We start from the raw sequence: 16349 nt of genomic DNA on the forward strand, positions 1-16349 counted from the left end.
AGTTTGCACATCTGGTTCAATAAGATCTCTTTTTTTTTTTTTTTTTTTTAAGGAAGAATCACATTCTCTTTGGAAGACCCAGGTTTTGAATGTTCACAAGTACACAACTACTTCAAAGACATAACTACTTAAAAATCGTTTGGATGTAATGCTATACCAAATAAGTCATTTTTAAAATGGAAATAAATTATTTTCACTCTGTAATTTTTTTTGTAAAGACTACATATGAAAATATGGATAATATACTCACATATAAAGTGTATATTATATATTCATGTATTTACATATAATTTTGAAATTATAAATAGTGTAGCATATACTCCTATATACGTAATTATGCATATATATAAAAACTGCTATAATCACTGTCAATGAAACAAGTAGATTAGTGAGAAGGTACTCTTCTTCCTCACTATTTAATACTAATCCTTCCTGAATTTTGTCTTGTTAACTTTACTAAACCATCCCCAAAGAGGATACAAGACGTTCTTAGCAATCTTTCCCTCCTATAATATTGTTCTTTCCGATCATTCCGTCCAGTCTTCTTTTCTTTACAACCTTTTGGCATTACGTGACCTCTCTTATAACCACTTTTTGAGCAAAATTCAAAATTTAGATCTTCAGCTAGGACTCCTTTTGGAGCCTATTTCCAATTTTTGAATAGAGACTATTATCTCTAGGCAGATTTCCTGCGGATCACACAAACACAATGAATTTAAAATATCAGGATGACTTTCCACTCCATCTTACTCCTCCTTAGAGTCTCATTTTTGGTAGGTCTAGGTTTCTAATTGCCTAGTCAAATCATCTCAGACGTTATTTATTTGCCTCCTACTCCCCCAAAGTCAGAAATATTCCAGGTTCTGTCTCGAGTCTTCCATTCTCATCTGCCACAATTTCTCCCCATTCTCAACTACCATTATCAGAGTTCAGGTTCATGCTTCCTGGTACTGATGGTTTTTCCTACCTTTATGTTGTTCATTATTTAGTTCTTACGTATCAGATCCTGAACGGGAAGCAAGAAGCTAGCTTTGGAAGTTCTGGTGCTAAGTGAGAAGATCCACACTAGATGTCAGGATGCGTTTTCAGGTGGGAGGTGGGAGGTAGGGGTGGGGGCCTGGGGGTGGGGGTGGAGGTGGGGGTGGGGCTTTTCCTTCAGGTCCGGTTTGTAGGGAATAACGTAACAACAGGACTCAGCTGTGCCGCAGGGCAGAAATCAGGAAAGCTACCTGCAAATGGTCTGGGTGGGTCATCACAGTGATAAAACAATGCCAGGTAATGAAGTGCGTTAACAAAAGCCCAGCCTGCCCTGCACAGCGCTCAACCAGGGGTCCCATCCCGCAGGACTTCCCTTGCCCCCCAGACCCCAAGCTTCATGCGGTGAAGCCAAATCCAGTTGGTCTGTTTCAGTCCTGCTCTCTGCAAAAACGGGGAAAGGGGAACCTAATGGCTCTTAAAAACTATTTTGTTTATTTTTCAAGTTCTGGAATTAGCTGCACTGAGATTTGTACTTGCATTTCTGGAGGAAGGGTTCTTGGAAGACAGCAGAGCAGCCCTGGGCAGGTGGAGGAGGCAGAGAGTATTTGAGTAATTCTTTTGGATCAGCACTATGATATCTTCACCCTGTACTTCTTCCCAGCCCTGAGATAAAATACCCAAAGCTTGTTGGTTTTGTAATAATAAAGTAGTTTTACATAAAAAACAAAAACAAAAACAAAACCCAAAACTTTTGTTACAGGAAATAAAACAGTACTTGCATCCACTAGGTTGGGAGTCCCATTGGTTCAGGTATGGTCTCCCTTTGCTGCCTCCCTACAAGCTGTGTGTGCTGGAGTCATGGCAATCAGTGGGACTTGGAAGAGGAGCCCCAGGTCCAGCGGAGAACCCACCACAGGCCTGAACCATCCTTCTTGACTATATGAAAGACGTCTTGTTTGAGAACCCTAAAGTTTATACAGGTTGTGACTGTGCCCCCCAGTCACCCAACTGGAAGAAACACCCTGCAAAGTTGCCACCACAATGAAGCTTAGATTGGTTGAGGCAGGAGCTTTGGCAATTCCTGCAATAACTGGAGGAAAAAATATGACACTGAGCAGCTTCATTCAGAGTTTCAACATGGCGCCTCAGGGATCTAAGAGCTGTCACTTCCCAGTGGCCTCCCTCTCTCTGACCTTTAATGAAGTTGAAGTGCTTACGCCTAATGTTTTGTTTGTAAACAGTTCTGCATCTTTTAAAATGCAAAGCAAGTGATTACAATGAAAGAGTATTGATCAACTAACTTTGAAATTCTACAAGACTGACTATCTCTGGATTTTGGATACATAGCAGTGTGTGTGGTTGTACGGACACAACTTCATAGAAATGGGCTACATCCTTCCTCATAGATACAACCCTGAAATTACTATAACCACATTGAATGCAAGTGGAAGAAATGACCATCTTCCAGACAGTCCAGAAAATAATAGCTAAAAAATAGATTTCCTTGGAGGTTAGGCAGATGGAAAAAAAAAAAAAAAGGGATTAAGCCAGGCTTCATGATAACCCTTTCTGGAATGGGGTTCAGGATCTTTGATGAAGCTGCCATCTACAGATCAACTAAATGCAAGAGAGCCAGTCAAGCAAAACAATACCTTTTTTAGAAACAAATGTTCATACAGTTTATTGGAACTTTTCCATTCTACAAGTCTGGTAATATCAAAGTTTTGTCACAGGGTTGAAGTCACCTATCTCTAGCAATTTTAGACTAGGAGGACTTTTGAATATCCCATTTGAAACACAGGAAGATGACCTCGTATTACCAGAATTGGGACTTGCTTGGCAAAACCTCTGGTTGAGGCTAGCCCCAAGCTATGGAAACTAAAACTGTGAGCAAATGGGATAGATCCAGCAGAACTTTGCAATCACCTACACCACCATGAGCATCCCTGTGCCTGAAGATACCTCCTGGGGAAATGCAGCGGATCTCCATGAAAGCTCTGTTGGACTCTCCTTTCAAATCCAACATTGAGGGGAATCAGGCCTGCATTAGAGGTGAAGCTGAGTGATGTCAACTGAAAGCCAATCTGCATGTTAGTTCTGGAATCCCTACCCTTGTTTAGAAAAATGTAGGGATTGAACTATTTAGAAGTATGTAAGGCTAAGAAATGTGAGACACTATTTCATTTCTCAAAGGCTTAACAATAAATTGTCTAATACGTGAACATACTTTCCTACATAATTCCTTTCCTCCTTAGGCTCTGTAATTGTGTGCATCAGTTTAAGATACTGTTCTCTACATTTGCCTCACATTTTAATCTCTATCAACTTGCTCTCTTCTTTACCAATTCCCACTTTTTGAAATTTAATTTTAGATCACCAAAAATGTTACTTTCTAGCTGAAGATTTTTCTGAACCCCATTTTAGTAGAAAATTAGTTTTTACTTTTTTGAACTTTTACCATCTTATCTATACTTCTATTAATTTACTTAATACTTTCTACTTCTTGATATTGTTTTTATATGTCTTATTTACCTTTAGATCCTGAGCTTCTTATATGTAGAATACTTTTTAAAAATTTCTTATCATGGGGGCACCTGGGTGGTTCAGTTGGTTAAGCATCCGACTCTTGATCTCAGCTCAGATCTGGATCTTAAGGTTGTGAGTTCACACCCCACATTTGGCTCCACGCTGGGCGTGGAACCTACATAAAAAAACAGAGCAAACAAACAAATCATATCGCTTTAGTACTTGGAGGAGTGTTGTTGTTTTGCTTTTTTTTATTTTTAAGAACAAACAACTACTGTTCTGTTTGTGTGTGTTGCATTGCAGAAATCTTGAACTTGAGGCTATGAGAAAATTACTAGCCCATGAATATTTGTATTTCTTTCCCACACCACTCTTAAATCTTGTGTAAGAGCTTCCCTGACATGATCCAGACCTACAATGTAATCTCTAGGTATTTTGTTGCAAAATGCAAAACTTACCTTTGTCTATTAACAAAATACCATAGACTCTTCTGTGTTTATTTTATAATTTCAGGGAAAAATGAGGATAATGCCACTAGTCAGTTTTAGTATTTGGTGGATTGAAATCTTTCATAAATGAGATAAATCAAGATCTCTTATAATATTTAAGAAATGCAGCAGCAGCAGCAGCAGCAGCAAAAAAAAAAAAAAATAATGTTGACACTTCAAAGCACTTGGGTACTTTGCAGAACACCAGCAAAACAGAGTAATTAGCTTGTGCCAGGAGAGCCTGAGACAGACGTAATCTGATCTAATATCAGAATTCATGTATGGCACAAAGTTTTAGAAGCCATATAATTTTGGGACAGATATTATTTGGCTCTGTGGAACCATCTGCTTATCTTTATTACCTCATACATATGTACATATATGTATAGAAATAAAGACTATGTCATGGTAACACAATAAATATTTGTTTCAAATTATTGCTCATGGACACGGATAAAATATTAGTTGCACAAGCACTTCCATTATTTTTCTTCTTGGGAAGACACTGTGGAAATTTGCATGCTAGTTTTGATCAGTTCAGAAAAAATGGTCATTTATTAAAGAATTGATCCTGATGTGAAGTGACAAGTGAATTATTATACCACAGAGCTGTTTGCTTAGAGTGCATATGCTCGTGCATGTTACCACAAATTCTTCATGTTTCTAGAATGTTACTTGGACGATATGCAACAAACAACCAAATGTTAATGAGCTCAGTTCTCTCTCTGGCTCTATAGGGTGAAATCATACGTCCCGAGTGCAAACTATTCCACAGCTGTGTAGGATATTGGGAGAAAGGGAAGCCATATCCCTGCCATTAATGTAGGGATATCGGTTCTCTACATTCATCTGATTGAATGTGGCTACATTAATCTACCCCAAGGCACTAAGCTTCAGTTTACATTTTAATTAATAGTCTGTTTTTAAATCAAAAAATGCAAAAGTAAAGTTATATTCTCTAAGTCATATGGGCTTGAGCCAATACTAAACCCCACATCAGGGAAAATCATGAAAGGAGTCTTGCCATCAACTGTTTATCTGTCTGACATGTGCCATTATATGTATCTGACTTGCTTGGCTTGCCTTTTTTAATGCTTGCTCAATTTGTTTTTCTACTTTGTGGAAGGCTGCATACACCCTCAGGGCAGTATTCAATACTTTCTGATGAAAAGAAAGAATGCTGCTGACATAGCAAAAGCTTCAGGAAGTCAAAAAATGAGAAAAGCTTTACAAAACATTATTATCTTTACATTTTGTACGTATGGCTCAGATATTAATGGAACAAATGTAATTGTTTTTTAATGTAAGATTTTTTTGCAATCTCACATTGTATAGTACACTTGTAGCTATAGGTGGTAGCTAAATAGAAAATTATAAAGTCTAGATTATTCCTTAGGGTTTACAATAGTGACCAGCAAGATTGATTTTCTGGTTTATTTTAAGCAGAAAGAAACACAGATAGAAAATGTGTAGCACTGACAAGCAGGAGGTTTCCTGTCACTGACCATTAAAATAGTAAAACTTGAGATGAGGATTGGGAAGAAAGAACAATCTTTTTCAACATGAAGCTGAGACCAGAAGTATTCTGTATTTACCAAGTTCTTTTTTTTAGGCTATCATTCTCTTACAGACTTCGAGTTTCTTTCCAATGAGCTAAATGAAAAAGGCGAGCTGGAGTCAAACAATAATAGACAGCACTGAACTAAGCACTTTAGCGAGAATACAGGAGATAGTGCTTGGGCAAATTATGGGCATGCAAGGTGTTTCGAGTTGTGGTGGGGAAGAAAGTGACAGTGACAATGACGATAACTGACTCATTTAGAGGACTGTAAAATAAGTCCTCCACAAAACTCATGAGGTAGAGGGGTGCCTGGGTGGCTCAGTTGGTTGAGTGTCTGACTCTTGGTTTCTGCTGGAGTCATGACTGCGGGGTCATCAGATTGAGCCCTGTGTTGGGCTCCATGCTCACAGGAAGTCTGCTGGAGGTTCTCTCTCTCCTCCCTCTGCCCTCCCACCCCCTATATCAAATAAATAAATCTTTAAGTAAAAAACCTTATGAGGTAGATAAAAATACATTTTGTGATTATTCTCACATTACAAATAAGGACACTAAAGATCAGATAAAGTCATGTGCTCAGGGACAGTATATAGCAAGTATGCTACATAGGTATGATAAATGACAGTTTTTCAAACCTCTGACTTTTTATGCATTAGAGCCTACTCAAACAGTTTGTCAGGAAGACCTAAAAATTAGGTGCTAAATTTGGAGTAAAGAAATGATATTAAAACATGTTAATAATCATATTTCTATCATTAATATGAGAAGATATTACACAAGATGATTTTTCCTCCAAAGGATCATGCAAGCATTTATGCATAATCATTAGAATAGTATAAAAGTCTGCAATACGTTGTTTTGATAAAATTGCCACAGTTTTGGATAGTAATGGATCAGGTAAACAGTAATTTGAATCCAGTAATGCCAAATCTCAGTTTAAGTAGATAAATATGGTATATGCATAAATATATCTTACTATTTGAATAATATGCTCAGTACTGTTTTCCTCTTTCACTAAGAATTGTTTTAAGTTTGTTATTAAATTCTAAAATAAAAATGAATGAGTCTGTTTAGAAAATTCATTACCATTTATTTATCCTTTCATTCAAGCATATATAGAGTTCACACTATGTACCAGGTATCTGTGCTAGGCACGATGCCTGCAATTTCATATCTAGACTAACTAGAACAGGAAAAAAAAACATACTGAGGAAGTAAAATAAAAGCACATATCGTGTTTAGAAATACCTTCCAAATCAAGAGGTTTTAGAAATACCATTAGGTGATTGCTTAGTCTGTGTCGTCCTAGATGTTAAATATCCCTTTTGATCTTTCAATGTTTACTGAAGTTTTACTATCGTGAAATTATACTAGAGAGAAAAGATTAATAAGTTCATTTTCTTGCACTACTATTTAATGCAAGGTAAATGGAAAATAAATCACATCCGTAATAAGTTAGAATATTACTTTAGAAATGTGCATATATATAGAAACACAAAATAAAGAAAGAAGGAAGTTGCCCAGTTTGCTTGGAAGTTGATGTCTTGAGGAAATGTTCCATAGGGGAGATGGTGGCGGATGGAGTGGATAAGGGTGGGAAAGAAAGCAGCATGTAGAGTATAGCGTTTCTGTTTTCTGAAGTTGGTATTTTTTCTCTTTTCTTACAATCTTACAATCATCTAAGCAGACACAGTACACATTAATAAACTACCAAGATCTTGAAAAATGAAATAAACAGACTGGTTTCAGACTTCTCGTCCATAATAATTTTATTCAAAAGGAAGATAATGAGAAAATATCTTGGGACTTTATGTCTCAAGGCAAATGCTCTTGTCCCATAAATGCAAGTCACAAAAGCTCTCTTTATTTTCCAGGGACAAAATAAAATATTTTATTCTGATATATTAAGTCTTGAGAAATAAAACTCAAGTATTATTTCTCTTTAGAAATACTTACAGATATCCAGTAAGTCATTTAGAGATGAATTAAGAACCAAGAATGGAGAGACATGGTGAGAAAGGGCTACATAAGTACAAGTTTTTAGTTTTGATTCTGAACCTAGGAAACCAGTAAAAATTAGCTGTTCTCATGTTGATTTTGAATCTGAACAGTGAAGCTGGACTTTGTATTAAATACTACAGAGTTCAGGGTACCTGGATGTTCAGTTGGTTGAGTGTCCGACCCTTGGTTTTAGCTTAGGTCATGATTTCATGGGTCCTGGGATTGGATTCCTGTGTCAGGCTCCTTGCTCATGGGGAGTCTGCTTAGAGATTCTCTCCCTCTTCCCCTCCCCCCTACTCTCGCCCATGTATGTGGTTTCTCTCAAATAAATAAATAAATCTTAAAAAAATTAAAAAAGCAAATCCTCCTCAACTGCCTCCAAAAACTTAATAAAGGCTGACTTCCCTTTGTGTCTTCAGACTTGTCTGTGGTTTACCATCATTTGTGCTGAATTGCAATTCTTCCTTTTCCAAATAAAATCAAAATAAAAAAATAAATAAATACTGCAAAGTTCAGTTCTCCTTCATACCTTTGAATTTTAAAGAATCAAGAAATGTATTAATAGAACTGTATCCAACGGTCAATTAGAATACATTACTCCTTGTTTATAGGCACTCGAAATGGTAACTGAATTTCTTCCATTCACAAAGTAGGCATGCTTATGATGGCTATAATATTTATATAGTTTGGGTTTATAAGCATAATTGCCAACAAATTTTGGTTTTGGTTTATTCCTACCAGAGCAGTAGAGTTGAGTTACTTACAAGTTACTTTTATGTCAAGAAATTTGAGAAATGAATTTTTTTCTATATCTTTAAAATTCTTCTTGAGTGAAAATGTCCAACATAATTTGTCAATAAATCACCTCCACATATTTTCTTTTATCTAAGACCTATAAGTGTTCTTATATGTTTACTACTCTTAAATACATGTATAATTTTAACTGCAAAAATGCATAGAGAAAAAAGATTAAAGAGCTACAATGACATTAATATTGGTTGTATGTTTCATACAAATATGGATTGTTGTTACTTCTTTATACTCGTCTATATTTCTTAATTCTCAGTAATAGACACATAGCATATTTAAAACAACATATTTTTTTAAAAAGCAACTAAAATTCTACCTACAATGTATTTTTAAAATTATACAAAAAAGTGTGAACCAAAAATACTAGAAGGTATTAGTCTAAAGGTAATATGTGTTCTGAGCTAAGGAATATTTCAATTCCTTCTCTTTTTATATTTTGCAAAATTAATGCTCACATGTTAATTTTATAGAAGATACAGTTTTCATTTCTAAAAGGAGTCATAATTGTACTTCAAAGGGACAACTGAGGCCATAAAATTCTACATCATAGAGCTAGACAGATACATAATTTCAGGCTGACCAGAAGTGCTAATTCAAGCATAACAAGGCAAATATCATTTACCATCTTATAACCTGCCCTTGGTGAAATTGAAACAGTCATTTCCATAGTTAAATGCTCAAATGGAAAGCCTGGAAGTATCTGTGGCATAGGGATTCTTACAGCAATGGTGTAATTGACATTTTAAAAAATGTATTTCAAAGTGTTAATTCCGTTCACTCACTTTGTTATCAGAAATCTTAAAAAAATTCTAATATATCAGCTTATTTTTTCTTCAGTTCCTGGATTTGTAAGGTTAAGATTAAACCTAGTATTAGTAACAGTTGTAGAATAACATCAGTTCATTTGGTTTACTCTCAGATGGAAACAGAATAAAAATTTTATCTTTTCCCCATGGCTACAGATTTCTTAAAAGAGATCATCAAGTGATTTTAAAAAATGAATAAATAAATTCAAATCTGGATTCATTACCAGTTCCTTAAACATTATTTTTATACCAACCTTTCAAGTCTCTCTTCCTTTTCATTGTCCCCTGGTAGGAATTACTTTATTGATTAGGAAGCTATGGACTGAGTGCATAATGAAAATCTATAATGAAAAACTCATTTGAGAAAGAAATTAATAATTTCAACAGGGAAATCCAATTTTCCTATGTTCATTCTTGTAATCTATTTTGCATTATTTCCCATGTGTACCCCAAATAACACCAACTCATGGCATTGTGCAGATAATCGTTTAAAATGAAAGAATTACATAAAATATGTTTCTTCAAGGCTAACCTCCAGCTCTTTTATAGTAAAATAATTATATTTCTGTATTCAATAGCTAAAATGTTATTAGAAAATTAAAAGTTTTGCAAATATATTCATTGTTGAGAAATTCATAGAATAATATCTTCATACATTGTTTCATAAATTCTATAATTTATTGAGGAAAATGGGCTATTAACTATGAAAAAGCACTAAAAAATCTACATTTTAGGGAAACATATGATAGGTACTATGCTACATGACTTTCTGCATGCACTGTCGTGTGAAATCCCCCTAGGACTTCAAAAACTAGATACTATGATATCCATTTTTTAAACAAGAAAAAAGAGGTTTTAGGGTATGTTTAACAAACCTGTTCAGGGTGGCATAATAGTTGAGATTCAAACCAAAGACATATCTATATCTATATCTATGTCTATGTCTATGTCTATGTCTATGTCTATGTCTATGTCTATGTCTATGTCTGTCTATATCATCTATGTCTATATCTATAACTATATCATCTATCTATATATAGATATATATCAATATATATATCTATATATATATGTCACCTGCCAAACTAATATAGTGAAAGTAGAATGATAAATTAGGAGAAATGTTGCTTATAGTACTATAGATACATTCTGTGGTTGTGATAGCATGTATATATCCTGAAATCTTATGTTTTTGCTAATATAAAAATAAAAAGCGAATGTTACAATAAACAAAGTGTCCAAGTACTATTCATAAGGTGTGAGATAGAAAGAGAAGCTATATTGCTTTCATAGTTTAATTACACAAGTAATACAAGAATGTATAAAAATAGAAGCAGTGACTATCCCCTCCCCCAAATACCAAAGTTCCTACTAGAAATAACCAGACCCCCTCATAATTTAATTTCCCAGGGCGCTTTTCTACACATACACAGACACAGCACACACACATCTGCTTAAAATAACACAAATTTACTGAACCACATTATGTGTATAGCTTTGTGTCTTTTTGTTTCCTAACATATGTTGGAAATCTTTCCATGTCAGTATGAATACTATATTATTTAAAATAGTTCTATATTATTTAAAATTGCTGAATCATATAATTGAACTTTTATTTGACCCTCTTCTCACACATACATCTGTAAGTTGTTTCCAAATATTCTCTATTACAAAATATGCTACAGTGATACAGTGAGAATTCTTGTAACCCATTGTGCATAATTTTTGGATATAATCCTATAAATGAAGTTGCTGGGTTAAAGGGTAGCTACATTTATGATACATACTGCCAACTCTCTTTAACCTTGTAATACAGCCCTGTGTATTAAATGTAACACTATTAGAACTGGTTCTGTGTTTCTTGTCAGCATTTCAAATAGATCTTCCCGCCTCCCAATAAATTTAAGCAGATCTGAGAGATTGTTGTTGACAGCTTAGTTAAATAAGCTTTCTTAGCTCTTACAATCTGTGTGTTTATAATTCTTCCAGAGCCAGGGACATTACTAAAAAGGGTTCTTTCCAATTAAAGTAACAACAATGCATTTGTGTATGGGTGCCATTTACTGAGTAGAAGGAGATCTCCAGAGAAAACATGCATATTTCAGTCTGCATTGCATTTGGTTTCTTAAAATCATTATTAACCAGTTCTCAGTATATTATAAATAAATATGTCCATCTTCTTAAAAATAGGAAAAAAAACCCAGAGTTATAATGACTATTATTAGGAGACTCTCAGGAAATGGAAGATTTTTAACTTTGAAACTAAGCCCCACCTCATAAGCAAACTGAACATATAGCATCGTAAACAGGAAGCGAAGGGGCTGTGAAAGACCATTAGGAAGCATTTTCATAGGTATTTTTATGACTATTGACTATTCTGATAACTAAGCATTAAAAGCAGACTTCTCCTGTCTTCCATATATCCTCAAAAACCATGACTAGTGGGATCCCTGGGTGGCTCAGCGGTTTGGCACCTGCCTTCAGCCCAGGGCATGATACTGGAGTCCTGGGATCGAATCCCACATCAGGCTCCCTGCATGGAGCCTGCCTCTCCCTCTGCCTCTCTCTCTTTCTCTCTCTCTCTCTCTCTCCCCTCCCTGTGTGTCTTTCATGAATAAATAAATCTTTAAAAGCAAAACAAAGCCATGGCTAGTGACTAAGTTCAAATACCCTAGCAAGAAGCATTATTTAATGATATTTAGACCATTTTGGGTATTTTTCAGTAATTTTATTAGATTTTTATTTTGAAAATTATAATTTAAAAAATCAGTAGTTTCTAATTTATATGCCATTGGCTACTCTAATTTTGAATTAATTATTTAGATCAAATCATATATTATACTCTATTTCTTGTCAAGAATTTTTGGATGTTTATCCATAAAATTCATCTGAAAAACATTAATTGAGAATACAGTCTTTACAGACAACACATTTTAACTGTTCTCTATCCAGTTGAGAATGCTGACCCAGTAATAAAATATTCTGTTTAATGAGAAATTATCTGTTTCAACAATTAGTCGAACACTTGGAATTTATGTGAATACATGTAACACTGAAACTGTGTTAAACATAACCGTATTTTATAATTCATAAAATAGTTTAGAATCTTTCTTTGCTTCATGGCCATCCATAAAGTTTTTACTGTCATTTTCCAGAGATTTGACTAATGTTAAACTTCCTTTCACTTTGCTAAACTTATCTTTGAAAGAACAGTTTTAGACTTACTGTGCTTATTCATTTTTCCTAGGACAATATTGCATATGTGCAATAATGATTCATCAACATAAAATATATATAGTTAGTAATGGTTTATAATCAGTATAATATTTGATTTTATAGGTTCTTCATTGACTTAAGATACCTAAAATTTCCAGCCTTTAAAAGCAAGTGTATCAGGATGTCTGGGTGGCTCAAGCAGTTGAGCATCTGCCTTTGTTTGGCCCAGGGTGTAATCTTGGAGCTCCAGGATCGAGTCCCACATCAGGCTTCCTGCATGGAGCCTGCTTCTCCCTCTGCCTGTGTCTCTGCCTCTCCCTCTCTATGTGTCTCTCATGAATAAATAAATAAAATCTTTAAAAAAAAGCAAGTGTATTTAGTCCAGAATCATCAAACATGTGTTGTTAAAACTCTTCCATCAATTGCTGTCTCTAAAGAATATCTTACATCCTTCAGATCCCTCTGTCACACTCATCTGCAGTCTTTCCTTAAAACAAATCTGACCATGTCATTCTCAAGCATGAGATATTCCATAATTCCATTTGCTGATGGTACAAAGTTCAAATTCTTTTGCATGTCATCAAAAGAATTTCTCCTGTCACCTTCTTTTGTCTTAATAGTTAGTTGACAGTATTCCACGCCAACACCGTGTTCTGTGTTTGCTCAATACTCCCCACTCCTCCCCTCCAGTAGCTCAAATGTTGTTGCTTCTTTGAAACATTGCCTGATTTTCCCTCTTCTAAACAGAAGTGATCAGTCCTTTATTTGGGTCCCTTTGTGTAACTTTTCTATCGTATCAGCTTTAACCCTCCATTGTGATTCTTTCTCTTTTTATAAAGATTTTACTTATTTATTCATGAGAGACACACAGAGAGGGAGAGAGGCAGAGACATAGGCAGAGGGAGAAGCAGGTTCCATGCAGGGAGCCCAATGGGGGGACTTGATCCAAGGACCTGGGGATCACTTCGTGAGCAGGCCACTGTGCCACCCAGTCATCCCTGTGATTCATTCATTCATTCTTTCTTTCTTTTGGCTATTTCTTTACACAATTTTCACCCCAATAAACTATGGGTTCATTGAAGGCAAAATATATACTTTATTTAGGAAAATGTATACCTCAGAGATGTTCCCCAACATTTTTGAGTAGATTTTTAATTGACGAATTTGCCATTTGAGAACACAGACAAAAGCATCTCTTTAATCAAAATTTAAGAAACCTTTAGTGGGGCTTCAAAGAAAATGTTCTGAATTATAAGAAGCTATTTTGCTAATTTGTTTGCTTTGTTGTATGCAAAAGTGTGGGTGGGAATTTGAGTCTGAGCAGAGTTTCTGGGGGTTGGGAGCAGGACGATTGCATTAAAACAAAAAGCTCTGGTGAAGGAAATAAGAGGGAAAGAGCCATATTATAGGTAAGAAATGACCTCAGATTTCTCATTACACGTCGTCATCTATATTTTCACTCAACATGTAGTTGCTGCAAACTTTCACTTTCGTAATTTTGATCAAACTGGAGTACCAAAAACTGTGTTTTCGGTTTTGTAATTATCGTCTGCAGCATTTAACATAGTCAGAGTCAGATGATTAGCCCTTTAAAAGACTGAACTAATTAAAGATAACACGTAGTGAAAAACCTGATCTTTTTTAATGGACAATGGTACAAACGCTGAAAGCTGATAATCTCCAAATTACATACCACCAGCATATTGAGCTTTTACTAAGTGCTGGCTCAATGTTAAGAATTTTATGTGCTATAATTCATCTGATTTGTGAAATAAGCACCGTTAATATCTTTGTCATTTCACACATGTGGAAACAAGTTCATTTCTTATAAGATACACACTCTGGAAATGATGCAGAGAGGGAACTCGAAGACAGCTGATTTCAGAACCCAGGATCTTAACCACAACACATACTTCCTTCTCTGAATTTGGGGGTGAAAGGAGTTTCCTGGTTAATTTCAGCCTAGCATGGCATATAACAAAAGTATTATTATGTATGCTTTTGAGACTGGAGATTAATCTGGAACAGAAAAAAATGAAATTTAAAATGAAAAAAATAAGTTAGTCCTTAAATCTGCAGACATTGTGAAATCACTCTAAGTAGAATCTTGATGATAGGTTAGTAATGGAGCAACCATTTTACTTGAGCCTATGCCTTTTGAAACTAAAGAGCAAGAACGGGAAAACAAGGGAAATAAGGTCTATTAGTTATGGAAGATTATTTTTATTGGAATAACTAGACATTTCAATAAGAAGTTTGTCAACACATGGGGAGATAGGTCAATTGGATAAAAGTCAAAGTTCCAGTGCAAATTACATAATTTTTTCACTTTAAAAAAAAATTGCAAAACCAATATGAATAATCCACAGCTTTAGCTTCAGTATATGACTTTGTTCTGTATTAATAGATGTTTTTGTGAAGAGGTGTCTACTGTATGGTATAAGTACTTTAAAATCATTGTTTTTGTGTGATTTAATTTGAAAATGTTCATTGTTATAATTAAAAAGGTCTCTAAAAGTAAGATCTGTTTACATGATATGCTCACTTATTTTCAATACAAACTTTAGTATCAAAATTGCATTTCTAGAAAAAATCTTTGGGATCAGTTGAGCATTTTTTATTCAGATTGGATTACGTGAAGAATTATAATTTGTTTTTGGGGTATCCATTTCCTTGTGTGTTATATAGCATTCATTTTTAAAATTCTTCATTTATTAATTTGTCACTTTTTTGTGCCTACTGTGTATCTGGATAAAGCATGAGGATGCAAATATCAATATAATATTTCCCACTAACAAGCTTAGAGTCTCTTAATGGACAGTCTTTAAAATTCTGATTATCAACTTATGTTCTGCTTAATAATATCTTAGCAGAGTTATTCTTAGAAAAGAAGAACAATACTGCTCTTACCCAAGGGAAGCTTTTACCTCAGCAAGTTAGATAAACCACTCAAGGTTGGTTACTTGCATCTGAGAGGTGATGTAGTCAGAGAACAGTAAAGATGGGGAGCAGAAGGGAATTTCTTTACTACAATCTTACTGCAAGTTAGTCATGGAGTTCCAGATATTCGTTTCTTCAAAATATACATGAATTATTTTCCATAACAAGATTGTTAAGCCCATGTTCAGTATACCCTAGCATTTTGCTGGGGGTTAGAGCAAATTTATTTCTGCTCTACTACAGCATACCACCAGAGAAACTGATTTCCGGACCCCATCATCTCTACGTGGATGTACAGACATCTATAGTTTGGCATGTTCTAAATCAAATTCGTTTCCTGCTCCTTTTCTCAATGCTGCCCACGTGTCGTGTGTTCTTGGGTCTATTTTTCTTATTTCAGCTAATGACAAGACAATGCCTGAGGTAAAAATCTCAGCATCATTCCTAACTCTTCCTGTTGTCCTCACTTATGACGCATACCATCCCACACGAAGGATGTAATCAGTTTCTGTCAATTCTATCTCAGGAATGTCTCTGACTTTTTTTTGTTTGTTTGTTTTGTTTTTCTTTTCTGACTCATTTCCTCCCTCAAGGGAATGTAAACTCTATAGAGCAAGGGTTTGATCTGTTTTGTTCGTTGCAGTATCCTTTGTTTCTGGAAGAGATCCTGGCACATAGTAAGCTTTCAACAAATGTTTGTGAAAGGAACAAATGAATACTTATTTCCAAAATAACCTAACAACAATAAATATTTTTGGAGGGTCATTATTTGCCAGGCACAGAGGTATGTCCTTTGTGAAATTTCATATTTTATTTTTGAAATTACTCCAGAATAGATTGGCACAACAGGATGATTGGACTCAGAAGCCCTTGTTTGTAGCTACAGGGTTTTACTTAATTGCCCTGCTCAAACCACTCATTCCTACAGCTCATCTTCCATACTGTTATTAGCATTATTTTTCTAAAGATTTATTACAATTCTGTTTACCTATTTGAAAACTTTCAATGACATAGCTTCTTGTCATT

The 16349-nt window shown here is 35.0% G+C and overlaps 1 protein-coding gene across 15 annotated transcripts in view; it reads right to left on the reverse strand.

Annotated features, from left to right (window-relative positions):
* The window catches only part of MGAT4C (MGAT4 family member C), a 717101-nt gene that overhangs the window by 26955 nt on the left and 673797 nt on the right, over positions 1-16349 (reverse strand). For 7 of the 15 annotated variants that reach the window (XM_049094033.1, XM_025438737.3, XM_025438736.3 and 4 more), the window contains 2 exons: positions 3511-3679; positions 1516-1641 (listed from right to left, as the gene is read on the reverse strand). The exons of 4 other annotated variants lie outside the window; for them this stretch is intronic. Coding sequence is in view for 2 of the 11 variants with exons in the window: in XM_025438731.2 (XP_025294516.1) it covers positions 968-982 (15 nt within the window). In the remaining 9 variants the exon portion in view is untranslated. Of the gene's footprint in view, positions 1-967; positions 1122-1515; positions 1642-3510; positions 3680-16349 lie in introns of those variants that run through there. 4 more of the 15 variants (XM_025438731.2, XM_025438730.2, XM_049094034.1 and 1 more) reach the window with 3 other exon arrangements.

The sequence above is a fragment of the Canis lupus genome, chromosome 15 (assembly GCF_003254725.2).
Source record: "Canis lupus dingo isolate Sandy chromosome 15, ASM325472v2, whole genome shotgun sequence".
Taxonomy (NCBI): Eukaryota; Metazoa; Chordata; class Mammalia; order Carnivora; family Canidae; genus Canis; species Canis lupus.